The sequence below is a fragment of the Pseudophryne corroboree genome, chromosome 1 (assembly GCF_028390025.1).
Source record: "Pseudophryne corroboree isolate aPseCor3 chromosome 1, aPseCor3.hap2, whole genome shotgun sequence".
In the NCBI taxonomy this organism is placed as follows: domain Eukaryota; kingdom Metazoa; phylum Chordata; class Amphibia; order Anura; family Myobatrachidae; genus Pseudophryne; species Pseudophryne corroboree.
Window position 1 is genome coordinate 287,841,041 of NC_086444.1, and position 14,777 is coordinate 287,855,817.

The 14,777-nt window shown below is 46.7% G+C and overlaps 1 protein-coding gene across 1 annotated transcript in view; it reads right to left on the bottom strand.

The window, feature by feature from the left end:
• Positions 1-14,777, bottom strand: part of FBXW8 (F-box and WD repeat domain containing 8) — a 435,985-nt gene that overhangs the window by 240,057 nt on the left and 181,151 nt on the right. Inside the window, exon 4 of the mRNA XM_063964341.1 lies at positions 7,924-8,012. Coding sequence (XP_063820411.1) covers positions 7,924-8,012 — 89 coding nt within the window. The remainder of the gene's footprint in view (positions 1-7,923; positions 8,013-14,777) is intronic.

The window sequence follows — 14,777 nt, forward strand, 5'->3', positions numbered from 1 at the left end:
TGGCGTGTGGGTTTCGAGGAGGCTGGAGAGTCCTCTCCTGTGACTATTGACGACCGGGGCCTTGAGTTTGGCGCCTCCCCGGCCGTGAGCTCCAAGAAAGTGCTGGAGCCGGACCAGGATCTGTGGTGGCTCCCTCCCGCCCCTGACGAGGTTCCCCAGTTGCCTCTCACCAGCTCTGAAGATCCGGGACCGGCGGTGAGACCGGAACTCCCTTGTCTGCCCTCCTGAGCCGCGGCTGCGGCGTGTCTCCGTCTGCCCCTCTCCTCCCGGCGGCCATCTTCCTCCACCCGACCTCCTCTTCGGCTGCTCCGTCCCGCTCCAGCGGGCGCCGGCCACGCTCATATCCACCCCGGATCGCCTGGACGCCCTCCCGTGGTGAGGTGGAGGGGCCTGCTGCCTTCCTGGATGCTCCGGCCGATTGCGCCTACACGAGGACCGGGAGACGCGGCCTAGATTTGTGCCTCCTCCCCGCCGGAAATGCCCTTTTAGAGTGGAATCCCGGAACTGGCCTTTCTCCGGCCTACCTGCACTCCTGGGTGGCCAACATCATTTACTGGCCCCTCTCCTGCCTGCTGGCCCCTGCACTCTGCTACTGGGGAGTCCTTGGAGGGCAGTTTGTACTATTAGTCCAGCCTTGTCTCCTATCACCTAGGGTGCAGTGCTGCTGGATCCTGGCTGTGTGTCTGACTTCTCACCCCTCTCTCCCGGCTGGGAGCCTACCGACTGGGTGCTGCAGGCTGTAGATGATCCTCCTGGCCCTATGTGACACCGATCTTCTGATGTAGTTCAGACTGCTTGTCCGCCACCACCCTTGTTCTTTATGCTTACCTAACTCTCCGTCATATTTTCTACGAGATCCTGAGCTTCTCTATCATCGTCATCCCGCCTACGGAATCTCATTTCATTAGAATGCCTCCGAAAAAGGTCAAAAGTGTGCTGCCCCCCAGAGTATATTTTCCATCTCAGAAAGCGGCCCCTACCGCCTCTTCTCTACGGAAGTCCCAGAGTGCCGCTTCTGCACAGGATACCCCCTGCAGCCCTGCCTCTATGCCGGGGTTTGATCCTGACTCTGATGCCCCTCTCACGGTCAATACTCTGTGCCAGGCCCTTTCAGCGTTTAAGTCTGAGTTGACTCATGATCTCACAGCCGCTGTTCGGGAGGTTAAGACGGAGCTGCACGCTATAGGAGAACGTACGGACCATTTAGAACGGAAAGTATAGGAACTGGTCTCGTCCCATAATGACCTTATAGCGGCCCACGATCAGCAGCAAAGTGACCTTGAGGCGTTTAAACTCAAGATGGCAGATGTTGAGGACAGATCCCGGCGCAATAATATCAAGATCCGAGGCATTCCAGACTCCGTGCAGAATTCCGAGTTGGAGGATTACGCTACCGCGCTGTTCCAGAAAGTTCTGCCTAGAGCCGACCCCAGAGAGCTGCTTATAGACAGGATTCATAGACTGCCTAAACCACGATCTGTTGCTCCCTCACTCCCGAGAGATACGCTCATGAGAGTGCATTTTTTCACAACCAAAGAACGCATCCTGAAAGCGGCCAGGGAGGCGGGTGACTCCGAATTGGATGTGCTTGGCGGATTACAACTTTTTCCGGATTTCTCTGCCCTGACTTTGGCCAAACGACGATCATTCCTTCCTATAACTTTGGCCCTTCGCGATCAAGACATCACTTATAGATGGGGTTTTCTGGTGAAGCTCGTCATCTCGTATGAAAACAAGTTCTACACAGTGACTTCATTGGAGGCTGGAGTCAAATTGCTGGCGGAGTGGGATATCTCTGTCATGCTGCCTCCTGGATCCAAGAAGCAGCCAACTCTTCAATCGGAATGGTCCACCGCCTGATGTCGACTCCTTCAGCTTTGGCTTTCACTTTGAATTTTGTCCTGCACCGCTGTCATAGAAGGGACTCAGTCATTATCCATGTTGAGGTCATGTGAGTTGTCCTGCTCGTAGTTGTGTTAATGGAGTCCCATCTCCTTGTTTATATCTTAGACTATATGTATCTGTTTCTTGTTCTAATTTGTACTGTTGGTAGGCATATTTGCTCCTGCTTTCTTTTTCTTTTTTTTCCTGTTCAGTTTCATGGGTGGTGGCGCTAGGCCACATGTTCCCCCCTGGTAATACACTACTGCATTTTTTTTTTTCTTGCAGTAGTTATGCCGACCCGATGTACTGGGTCGTTTTGGTTTGTTCCTTTCCCCTCCCTTTGTCCTTCCTCTTCCCCCCCACCCCCTATATTATGATGTAGGTATTCGTTGTTTGAGACAAGTTTATCTGTGTATGTGTCAAGGTCATTCACCGCCCACAACATCCATTAGTTTGCCCCAATGGTTCAGGTTCTATCCATGAATGTCAAGGAGCTGAATTCCCCTAATAAGCTAAGGCTGGCTTTGGGTTATTTTGCTAGGTATAAAGCGGATACTGTCACGTTGCAGAAGACACACTTTTCGTCTGTAGCGCCCCCTATTTTTAAAGATCGCAGGTTCCCTTTGGGTTATTTTGCTAATGGCCCCTTTAAGAGGAACGGTGTGGCCATATTGTTTAGGAATTCCATCTCCTTTACTTTGCATTCTCAGATAGCCGATAAAAATGGCCAGTATCTTATACTGAGCGGCCTTTTAAACGATAGGCCGGTTACTCTGGTCTCAGCATATGCCCCAAATTCAAACCAAGTTGCTTTTATCCGTAAGTTATGTGTGGCCATTCAGAAGATTCGTAAGGGCTCTCTTCTTCTCACGGGGGATTTTAATTTAGTCCTTGACCCTAAATTGGACAGGTCTCCCAGGCCCTCTTCCTCCTCTTCAGCCTCCCCCAACGCCCCCTACTCAGACTTTTCGTAATCTCTTAGCTGAATTTGACCTCTATGATATTTGGCGAGTGCAAAATCCCACTGGTTGGGAGTACACGTACTATTCCCCCGTCCACAACTCTTACTCCCATATTGATTTTCTGTTTTCGGATAAATGGACCCTTCAGTTTGCCAGATCCATGGACATTCTCCCTATAACTTGGTCAGACCATGCCCCGCTGACTCTTAAATGGGATGTTGCTAGCCAGCATTCCCCCCCCCCACCCTTGGAGACACTCTCCTTACTTGCTGTCTAATCCCGTCTCAAAAAAAAATCATAGTTGACAGTCTCTCGTCCTATATGGAATTTAATTCCCCCTCGGACACGTCCACCCTGAACTTTTGGTGCGAACTTAAGGCCGTTACTAGGGGGGCAGCGATTCAGGCAGGAGCGCTGCTTAAAAAAACTTAAATCAACAACGCCAGGCCGATTTGGAGCTTAAGTTGAAGGACTTAGAGGACAAAAATCAATCTAGGCCTACGAAAACCCTACAGAAAGAGCTGGCCGACACTAGGTCCCGACTCCAGAAATTACTTATGGCGCGCACCCAGGCCTCCCTAAATAGGATGCGTCAGAAATTTTATCTAGCGGGGAACAGGCCGGGGAAAATGCTTGCCCGTAAGCTCAGAGCAAAATCAGGCTTATTGTGTCCCCCGCAGGCGCCAAAATTTCTAACCCGAGGGAGATATCGAATCAGTTTGCCAACTTCGTCTCCCAGCTCTATAACCTCCCGACTGATCCCACTACCCCAGCCCACTCCATCTTCTATCAACTCCTTCTTAGCTGATATAAACCTCCCAACTATTTCAGACGATTAATTAGCATTACTGAATGCCCCTTGGTCCTTATCGGAAATCCTTCAGGTGATCAAGTCCCTACCTCTAGGTAAGGCGCCGGGCCCCGATGGCTTTATTAATGACTTTTTTGTTTCGCTCCAAGACCTCCTAGCTCCCTCTCTAGTGACAGTTTACAATGACATTACCTCTCGAGGTACCCTCCCTGAGGAGATGCTCGAGGCACGTATTGTCACGATCCCCAAACCGAGCAAAGATTTGACCTCTTGTCAAAATTACCGTCCCATTGCGCTATTGAACGGGGACATTAAAATATATGCTAAATTAATAGCCTCTTGATTGAATACCCTCCTCCCCTCCCTGATACATCCGGATCAGGTCGGCTTTATCCCAGAAAGACAAGCGTCTGATAATACACGCAGGGTTTTTAACCTTGTAGATTCCCTGCCCCCTAAGCACGGTCTCCTTTTGCTATCTTTGGATGCAGAAAAGGCCTTTGACCGCTTAAACTGGTCCTACATGCGAGACGTTCTATTAAAATTTGGCTTGCGCAATCGCATCCTTTCTTCGATATTAGCCTTGTATAGCTCCCCGTCGGCCCGGGTCTTCAGTAATGGTTTTTTTTTCTTCCTATTTTCCAATCTCCAATGGCACCCGCCAGGGCTGTCCTCTCTCCCCTCTCATTTTTGTCCTGGCCATTGAGCCTTTGGCAGCTAAGCTTCGAGCGGACCCGCAGTTCCCTGGACTGCGATTAGGCCCCTCTCTTCACAAGCTCTGTCTGTTCGCGGACGATGTTCTTCTATTTGTAACTGACCCTTGCACTACACTCCCTCATTTACACAATATTTTAGATATGTACTCTGCAGCATCCTATTATAAATTAAACGCCTCTAAGACCGATGCTTTGCCCATTAATCTCGCCCACTCCGTGACCCTCTTACGCGCTAAGTACCTCTACAATTGGCAAACATCCTCGATACAATATTTATTTTCATCCCCCCATCTACCTCTTCTGTTTTTGAGGTTAATCTTCCTTCTCTGTTGTCCTCCCTTCAGCTGTTCACCAAATCATGGCTCAATTATGAAATTTCTTGGTTGGGGAGTCTGGCCGCTTTTAAAATGTCGTTGCTCCCCAAATTAATGTTCCTGTACCGTACTATCCCTTTTACCTTCCCAAAGAAATATCTAGGTAAGGCCACTGCAATTCTTACCAATTATATATGGTCTTCGCGCCCGCCTAAACTTGCTCGCGCGAGGATGTCTCTACCGAGGATTGCCAGTGGCCTGGATATGCCTAATCTTTCACTGTACCAGGAAGCCTGCCTCTTGGCTCAGATTAAAGAATTCTGTAGAGATATGCGTCCGGGGTGGACGTGTCTGGAGGAGACGGCTTGTCCCCGTTTTCCCCAGAAAGATCTCTTCTGGCTGCCCAAATCCCTGCGCCCACAGGGCTTAAACCTCCTTCCCTCTACCCGAGCCACGCTACAGGCCTGGGACAAGTTGACTATGGCCATATCCCCCTCTTATCATAATATGTCTTTAGCATCATTACGAGCGGTGGCCGCCCTAGTCCCTAATCTTAATCTGGCAAACTGGCGTTCCAGGGGGATGGGGGTCCTGGGAGATTTGTTTAATGGGTCTGTGCTCGCCTCCTTTTCTGATATTCAGGAACGCTTCTCTTTGCCTAACTCTGAGAGGCTTCGATACTATCAAATCCAGCACTGGTGGAATAGCCTCCACCTTACTCTCACTCCACCACCCCCTGTTATTTCACATGTCATAAGCCGACTTTTTACTGTCACTTCTAAGGGGAAAATTTCCTTCTGGTATAGAGCATTACAGTCACTAATCCCCGTTTCTAAATCTAGAGCCCAAATCAGGTTGGAGGCGGATATTGGCTGTACTCTCCATGATTCCCAATGGCAGCACATCTTTTTGTCATCTTTTACTATGTCTAAATGCCTGAACCACTCTGAAATGCATGTCAAGTTACTACATAGATTATACCTCACACCTGATAGGTTGCATACGATTTGGCCTGCATGTTCAAAGTTTTGTTGGCGTCTCTGCGGAGAGGTGGGCCACCTCTTTCATATTTTTTGGACATGTTCCCATATTCAATTGTACTGGGTGGAGGTATTTGGGCTTATCAATAAAGTTCTGAATCTTGATTTGTCCCCTTCCCCCCTTATAGCTTTATTGAATGTATACCCGCGATCCGTGGGTGCCCACTTACATTATGTTTTAGGACATATCTGTCTCGCTGCACATGCGGCCTTAGCCCAAAACTGGAAGCAACCCACATCACCTCCCCTATTGAAGGTTATACACAAAATACAGCTGCACTTTTTAATGGAGACTGGATGCCCTGGCATCTGTTTATCACGGAGGGTGAGGGCGCTACACTGATACTACGTTCCCCTTCCTCAGACTTGCATTCTCCTGACTTCTCGGTTGATGAGGTCCCCCCCCCACCCACTCCCTAAGACTGGGATGGCCTTCTTTCTAGTGCTGTATATATAATATGCCCATTGCCACCTTTCTCCCTTCTCCTTTTTTACCATCTTCCTTTATTTTAGGTTCACTGCAAGTTCTTTAATGTACTTGTTTGATTGACTTTGAACTGTTTGTACATGTTTGCCATTATGTTGTCTCATGTATTCATGTATCTATTCCCCCCCCCTTTTTTTCCTTTTGTACCCCTGTTTTGCATCACAAAAATTCAATAAAAAACTATTGATGATATAAAAAAAAATGTAAATAGGCTGAGTCTGGTATTTCATACTGAGGAGTTTACTTTTGCAGCACTGGTAGCAAAACCTGTCCACTTCAGATCGTGCTTTCTGCCCAATATTTCAAAGGGCATTATTTTTACTAGCCGTGTCTTGCTAATTAAAGCATTGCCCTTTTTAATATTGGGCATAAACACAATCCGTTTGTAAATAAACCCCTGAGTCTGGTCTATTATATAACTCTTATATACTGCTGCATATTAGCATATCTGCCCCAGTGCCACCTGTAGCCCAAGGGCACAAGCCATAACACAGTTGTACATTAGAAGTATTCGTACTAGCTCTAGGATTCAGGGATTGCTGCCACTCATGTTTTTGTCCATTACAGACGTATCTACTCCCACCGCCACATGGAAGCCAAGACTGCTATGGTTACGTGTTGCAGGAAAGAAAGTAAAAAGAAAAAAAAAGTGCTGGAGCCACTATAGCAAGTTATGCAGCGTAGTGTTCACTCTAGGCTGTTTTAGCAGGGCGCCGCGCCCTGCCCGTTTTTTAACAGGCAAAACCCGCCCTGCCCCTTTTGCGGCGCCCTGCTAGAACAGCCGCCCGCTCCCTGCCCTCCCGGCGTGTATAGATGACGGAGGCGTGACCACGCCCCCTAATTTGCGTGGCCGCGCCCCCATTTCGGACGCGCGCACATGTGCCCCCCTGAGTCCGGCGCCCTGCCCCTTTTCACTCCTAGAGTGAACACTATGCAGCGTGTATGTCTATATAGTCACAGTACCTGCTACATTCAAAACATACTTCTATATCACATCCTGATTTTTATGAATGTAATTGCCTAAACTGCACAGGGGTACTTGCAGTGAAATAGAACCAACCTTTGTAATTGTGCTCCATGTGCATTCCACTCTATGACAACATAATGAACATAAAGAGGTCCCGGCTCAGTGATGACTAGGCATAAGCCTAGCTTGGTAGAGGAGAGACACAGGATATATTCGCCTCATCTGTTTGCTGTTGGTACTCAATAAAATAGACTCTGCTTGCTAAAAGTCTAAATTGGATTCACTGTGGAACACTGCAGCTGGGGTAATGCATAACTGGATTAAATCTTCCAAAACATAAAATATTTTAACTATATAATGAAGTCATGCACTTATATAAGTCTGCACGTATTGTAAGACATTCGTTATGCTACTAACCTTCAGCATGAACTGACTAATTGTGCCAAGAATTAATTCATTTATTAGCACATGAAAGTTTGACTAATACCCTTTATTGGGTAACTGAGCAAACTAAGTTGTATAGTAAAATTGCAACAGAAGTGTGTTACTTCAGTTTTTAACACACGCACATTGTGGAACACCCCTACGTCTATGTAATAAACGTATTCAAATTCAGGAAATGAGGGAAATAAAGGCTGATGAGACTTGAGAAAACAGAGATACTTCATTCAGACATGTTTAATATTATTTACCAAGGGATGCTATCATGTATTTGACAGTACCAGGCATAAAATGCTCTTACCCAGCTAGGACCACGCCATCAGATGCATGCACATCACAAAGCACCTTTCCCAGTTCATAATGCAGCTGGGTAACAGCGCCAATGCGGTTCTGAAGAAGATAAAAGGAAACGTTTCAATTTTAAATGGTTTACTCTGTTCATCTCAATTCATTAATGACCACAGTATAAATAATCATATCAATATAGGTTGAGTCTCCCATATTGAAGATATAATGAAAACCAAACTTTCTGAGCATAACTGAGATAGTGACACCTTTGCTTTCTGACGTTTCAATGTACACAAACTTTGCGTCATACAATATTACAAATATTGTATAAATTTACCTTCAGGCTACATGTATAAGGAGCATTATGGTATGCAAATATTTCCAAATATGGAAATACTTCTGTACCTGAGCATTTCAGATATGAGAGATACCTGTAATGGACAAGTATTTATAGAAAGAGGTAGTTTGATCATAGTGATAATCTTATAGCTTGCCAATTCTACATGATATACTGTATATGTATCTGCACAAAGCCCTCCTCTTATTTCATACACTTCCTTCACCTTCTCTCCTTCCGAGTCCACCATCCAACTGTTTATCTCTTCCTATGTATGTGATCTCTCATGCAATGCCCTTTTCCCTCCTGTTCTAACCCTCGCAATGTCCATGTTACCAGTGCTTAGCAACTTTTGCCTTCGACCTCCCTTCACTGATCGCGTTCGCTTGCACCAAAAAATAAGAATTTACTTACTGATAATTCTATTTCTCATAGTCCGTAGTGGATGCTGGGGACTCCGTAAGGACCATGGGGAATAGAGGCTCCGCAGGAGACTGGGCACATCTAAAGAAAGCTTTAGGACTATCTGGTGTGCACTGGCTCCTCCCCCTATGACCCTCCTCCAAGCCTCAGTTAGGATACTGTGCCCGGACGAGCGTACACAATAAGGAAGGATTTTGAATCCCGGGTAAGACTCATACCAGCCACACCAATCACACCGTATAACCTGTGATCTGAACCCAGTTAACAGCATGATAACAGAGGAGCCTCTGAAAGATGGCTCACAACAATAATAACCCGATTTTTGTAACAATAACTATGTACAAGTATTGCAGACAATCCGCACTTGGGATGGGCGCCCAGCATCCACTACGGACTATGAGAAATAGAATTATCGGTAAGTAAATTCTTATTTTCTCTAACGTCCTAAGTGGATGCTGGGGACTCCGTAAGGACCATGGGGATTATACCAAAGCTCCCAAACGGACGGGAGAGTGCGGATGACTCTGCAGCACCAAATGAGAGAACTCCAGGTCCTCCTCAGCCAGGATATCAATTTTGTAGAATTTTACAAACGTATTTGCTCCTGACCAAGTAGCTGCTCGGCAAAGTTGTAAAGCCGAGACCCCTCGGGCAGCCGCCCAAGATGAGCCCACCTTCCTTGTGGAGTGGGCATTTACAGATTTTTGGCTGTGGCAGGCCTGCCACAGAATGTGCAAGCTGAATTGTACTACAAATCCAACGAGCAATAGTCTGCTTAGAAGCAGGAGCACCCAGCTTGTTGGGTGCATACAGGATAAACAGCGAGTCAGATTTCCTGACTCCAGCCCTCCTGGAAACATATTTTCAGGGCCCTGACAACGTCTAGCAACTTGGAGTCCTCCAAGTCCCTAGTAGCCGCAGGCACCACAAATAGGTTGGTTCAGGTGAAACGCTGAAACCACCTTAGGGAGAAACTGAGGACGAGTCCTCAATTTCGCCCTGTCCGAATGGAACATCAGATAAGGGCTTTTTCAGGATAAAGCCGCCAATTCTGACACGCGCCTGGCCCAGGCCAGGGCCAACAGCATGACCACTTTCCATGTGAGATATTTTAACTCCACAGATTTAAGTGGTTCAAACCAATGTGACTTTTGGAACCCAAAACTACATTGAGATCCCAAAGTGCCACTGGAGGCACAAAAGGAGGCTGTATATGCAGTACCCCTTTTACAAACGTCTGAACTTCAGGGACTGAAGCTAGTTCTTTTTGGAAGAAAATTGACAGGGCCGAAATTTGAACCTTAATGGACCCCAATTTCAGGCCCATAGACACTCCTGTTTGCAGGAAATGTAGGAATCGACCCAGTTGAATTTCCACCGTCGGGCCTTACTGGCCTCGCACCACGCAACATTTTTTCGCCAATTGCGGTGATAATGTTTTTGCGGTTACATCCTTCCTGGCTTTGATCAGGATAGGGATGACTTCATCCGGAATGCCCTTTTTCCTTCAGGATCCGGCGTTCAACCGCCATGCCGTCAAACGCAGCCGCGGTAAGTCTTGGAACAGACAGGGTCCTTGCTGGAGCAGGTCCCTTCTTAGAGGTAGAGGCCACGGATCCTCCGTGAGCATCTCTTGAAGTTCCGGTTACCAAGTCCTTCTTGGCCAATCCGGAGCCACGAATATAGTGCTTACTCCTCACCATCTTATCAATCTCAGTACCTTGGGTATGAGAGGCAGAGGAGGGAACACATACCCTGACTGGTACACCCACGGTGTTACCAGAGCGTCTACAGCTATTGCCTGAGGGTCCCTGGACCTGGCGCAATACCTGTCGAGTTTTTCCCAACGGTTTATAGTCATGTGGAAGACTTCTGGGTGAAGTCCCCACTCTCCCGGGTGGAGGTCGTGCTGAGGAAGTCTGCTTCCCAGTTGTCCACTCCCGGAATGAATACTGCTGACAGTGCTATCACATGATTTTCCGCCCAGCGAAGAATCCTTGCAGCTTCTGCCATTGCCCTCCTGCTTCTTGTGCCACCCTGTCTGTTTACGTGGGCGACTGCCGTGATGTTGTCCGACTGGATCAACACCGGCTGACCTTGAAGCAGAGGTCTTGCTAAGCTTAGAGCATTGTAAATGTCCCTTAGTTCCAGGATATTTATGTGAAGTGATGTCTCCAGGCTTGACCATAAGTCCAGGATATTCCTTCCCTGTGTGACTGCTCCCCAGCCTCGCAGGCTGGCATCCGTGGTTACCAGGACCCAGTCCTGAATGCCGAATCTGCGGCCCTCTAGAAGATGAGCACTCTGCAACCACCACAGGAGGGACACCCTTGTCCTTGGTGACAGGGTTATCCGCTGATGCATCTGAAGATGCGACCCGGACCATTTGTCCAGCAGGTCCCACTGGAAAGTTCTTGCGTGGAATCTGCCGAATGGGATTGCTTCGTAGGAAGCCACCATTTTACCCAGAACCCTTGTGCATTGATGCACTGAGACTTGGCTCGGTTTTAGGAGGTTCCTGACTAGCTCGGATAACTCCCTGGCTTTCTCCTCCGGGAGAAACCCCTTTTTCTGGACTGTGTCCAGGATCATCCCTAGGAACAGAAGACAAGTCGTCGGAACCAGCTGCGATTTTGGAATATTGAGAATCCAACCGTGCTGCAGCAACACTACCTGAGATAGTGCTACACCGACCTCCAACTGTTCCCTGGATCTTACCCTTATCAGGGAATTGTCCAAGTAAGGGATAACTAAAATTCCCTTCCTTTGAAGGAATATCATCATTTCGGCCATTACCTTGGTAAAGACCCGGGGTGCCGTGGACCATCCATACGGCAGCGTCTGAACTGATAGTGACAGTTCTGTACCATAAACCTGAGGTACCCTTGGTGAGAAGGGTAAATTTTGACATGAAGGTAAGCATCCTTGATGTCCCGAGACATCATGTAGTCCCCTTCTTCCAGGTTCGCAATCACTGCTCTAAGTGACTCAATCTTGAATTTGAACCTCTGTATGTAAGTGTTCAAAGATTTTAGATTTAGAATCGGTCTCACCGAGCCGTCCGGCTTCGGTACCACAACAGTGTGGAATAATACCCCGTTCCCTGTTGCAGGAGGGGTATCTTGATTATCACCTGCTGGGAATACAGCTTGTGAATGGCTTCCAAAACTGTCTCCCTGTCAGAAGGAGACATCGGTAAAGCCGACTTTAGGAAACGGCGAGGGGGAGACGTCTCGAATTCTAATTTGTACCCCTGAGATATCACCTGAAGGATCCAGGGGTCTACTTGCGAGTGAGCCCACTGCGCGCTGAAATTCATTGAGACGGGCCCCCCACCGTGCCTGATTCTGCTTGTAAAGCCCCAGCGTATACTGAGGGCTTGGCAGAGGCGGGAGAGGGTTTCTGTTCCTGGGAACTGGCTGATTTCTGCAGCCTTTTTCCTCTCCCTCTGTCACGGGGCAGAAATGAGGAACCTTTTGCCCGCTTATCCACGAAAAGACTGCGCCTGATAATACGGCGTCTTCTCATGTTGAGAGGCGACCTGGGGTACAAACGTGGATTTCCCAGCTGTTGCCGTGGCCACCAGGTCTGAAAGACCGACCCCAAATAACTCCTCCCCTTAATAAGGCAATACTTCCAAATGCCGTTTGGAATACGCATCACCTGACCACTGACGTGTCCATAACCCTCTACTGGTAGAAATGGACAACGCACTTAGACTTGATGCCAGTCGGCAAATATTCCGCTGTGCATCACGCATATATAGAAATGCATCTTTCAAATGCTCTATAGGCAAAAATATACTGTCCCTATCTAGGGTATCAATATTTTCAGTCAGGGAATCCGACCACGCCAACCCAGCACTGCACATCCAGGCTGAGGCGATTGCTGGTCGCAGTATAACACCAGTATGTGTGTAAATACATTTTAGGATACCCTCCTGCTTTCTATCAGCAGGATCCTTAAGGGCGGCCATCTCAGGAGAGGATAGAGCCCTTACAAGCGTGTGAGCGCTTTATCCACCCTAGGGGGTGTTTCCCCACATAGAATTTGTCGGCAGATAAGAACCACTTGGCCCATCTAGTCTGCCCCTTTTTTTTTTTTATATATTATTTTTTTTTATCACTAACCTTATTTGATCCTTATTTCTTTGTAAGGATATCCTTATGTCTATCCCATGCATGTTTAAATTGCTCTACTGTCTTAGCCTCTACCACCTCTGATGGGAGGCTATTCCACTTGTCCACTACCCTTTCTGTGAAATAATTTTTCCGCAAATTTCCCCTGAACCTCCCCCCCTCCAGTCTCAGTGCATGTCCTCGTGTCCTATTGCTTCTCTTCATTTGGAGAATGTTTCCCTCCTGGACTTTGTTAAAACCCTTCATATATTTGAAAGTTTCTATCATGTCGCCCCTTTCTCTTCTCTGCTCCAAACTATACATATTGAGATTTCTTAGTCTTTCTGGGTATGTTTTGTGATGTAGGCCATGCACCATTTTAGTTGCCCTCCTTTGTACAGTTTCTAATGTATTAATATCCTTTTGAAGATATGGCCTCCAGAACTGAATACAGTATTCTAGATGAGGCCGTACCAATGACCTATACAGTGGCATTATTACTTCTTTCTTTCTGCTGCTGATTCCTCTCCCAATGCAGCCAAGCATCTGACTAGCCTTCCTCATTGCCTTGTTACATTGCTTACCTGCCTTTAAGTCATCTGAAATAGTGACTCCTAGATCCCTTTCCTCCTCAGTAGTTTCCAGTATAGTGCCATTAATACTGTATTTAGCTTTAGGATTTTTGAGACCCAAGTGCATGATTTTGCATTTTTTGGCATTAAACTGTAATTGCCAGACTCTTGACCATTCCTCTAGTCTACCTAGATCCTCAATCATTTGTTTTACCCCACCTGGTGTGTCTACCCTGTTGCATACCTTTGTGTCATCTGCAAAAAGGCATACTTTCCCTTTAATCCCATTTGCAATGTCACCAATAAAGATATTGAAAAGCACTGGTCCAAGTACAGATCCCTGGGGTACTCCACTGGTAACATTTCCCTCCTGTGAATGCACTCCATTTACCACAACTCTCTGTTTTCTATCCTTCAACCAAGATCTTATCCATTCAATAATCCTAATATCCAATCCCAAACTTTCAAGTTTATTTAGCAGTCTGCGATGTGGAACTGTGTCAAAAGCCTTACTAAAGTCAAGATAAGCTATATCCATGGCTCCACCTTTATCCATCACTTTAGTCACACAATCAAAAAAGTCAATAAGATTTGTTTGACATGATCTTCCCCCAGTGAATCCATGCTGTTTGGGATCCAGTAAATTGCCGGATTTGAGATGATCTACAACTCTTTCTTTTAAGAGTGTTTCCATCAATTTCCCTACTACTGATGTAAGACTCACTGGTCTGTAGTTGTTTGCCTCTTCCTTGCTTCCACTTTTGTGCAGTGGGACTACGTTTGCTCTTTTCCAGTCCCCTGGAATTTCTCCTGTAGCTAATGACTGGTTGAATAATTCTGTCAATGGTGCTACCAGCACCTCTTTAAGTTCTTTTAGTATCCTTGGATGTATCCCATCTGGCCCCATAGATTTGTCCACTTTCAGCTTTGAGAGTTCTGTTAGGACCTTCTCCTCTGTAAATGTACTTGTTTCATTTTCCTGAATATCCCTGCAACTTAACTGTGGCCCCTTCCCCTCTCTTTCAGTAGTAAATACTGAGCAAAAATAATCATTAAGATGATCTGCTATTAAATTGTCTCCCTCAACAAGATTCCCAGTGTCCGTCTTTAGTTTTATAATTCCGCCTTTTGTTTTTCTTTTTTCGCTTATATACCTAAAAAAAGTTTTGCCTCCTTTACCCACTGACTGGGCCATTTTCTCCTCAGCTTGTGCCTTTGCACATCTGATTACCTTCTTTGTCTCCTTCTGTCTAACAAGATATATCTTTTTGTCTTCATTATTTTGTGTCTGCTTATATTTCCTAAAATATAAGCAGACACAAAATAATGAAGACAAAAAGATATATCTTGTTAGACAGAAGGAGACAAAGAAGGTAATCAGATGTGCAAAGCTGTATTGTACCTTTGCATTTTTCTC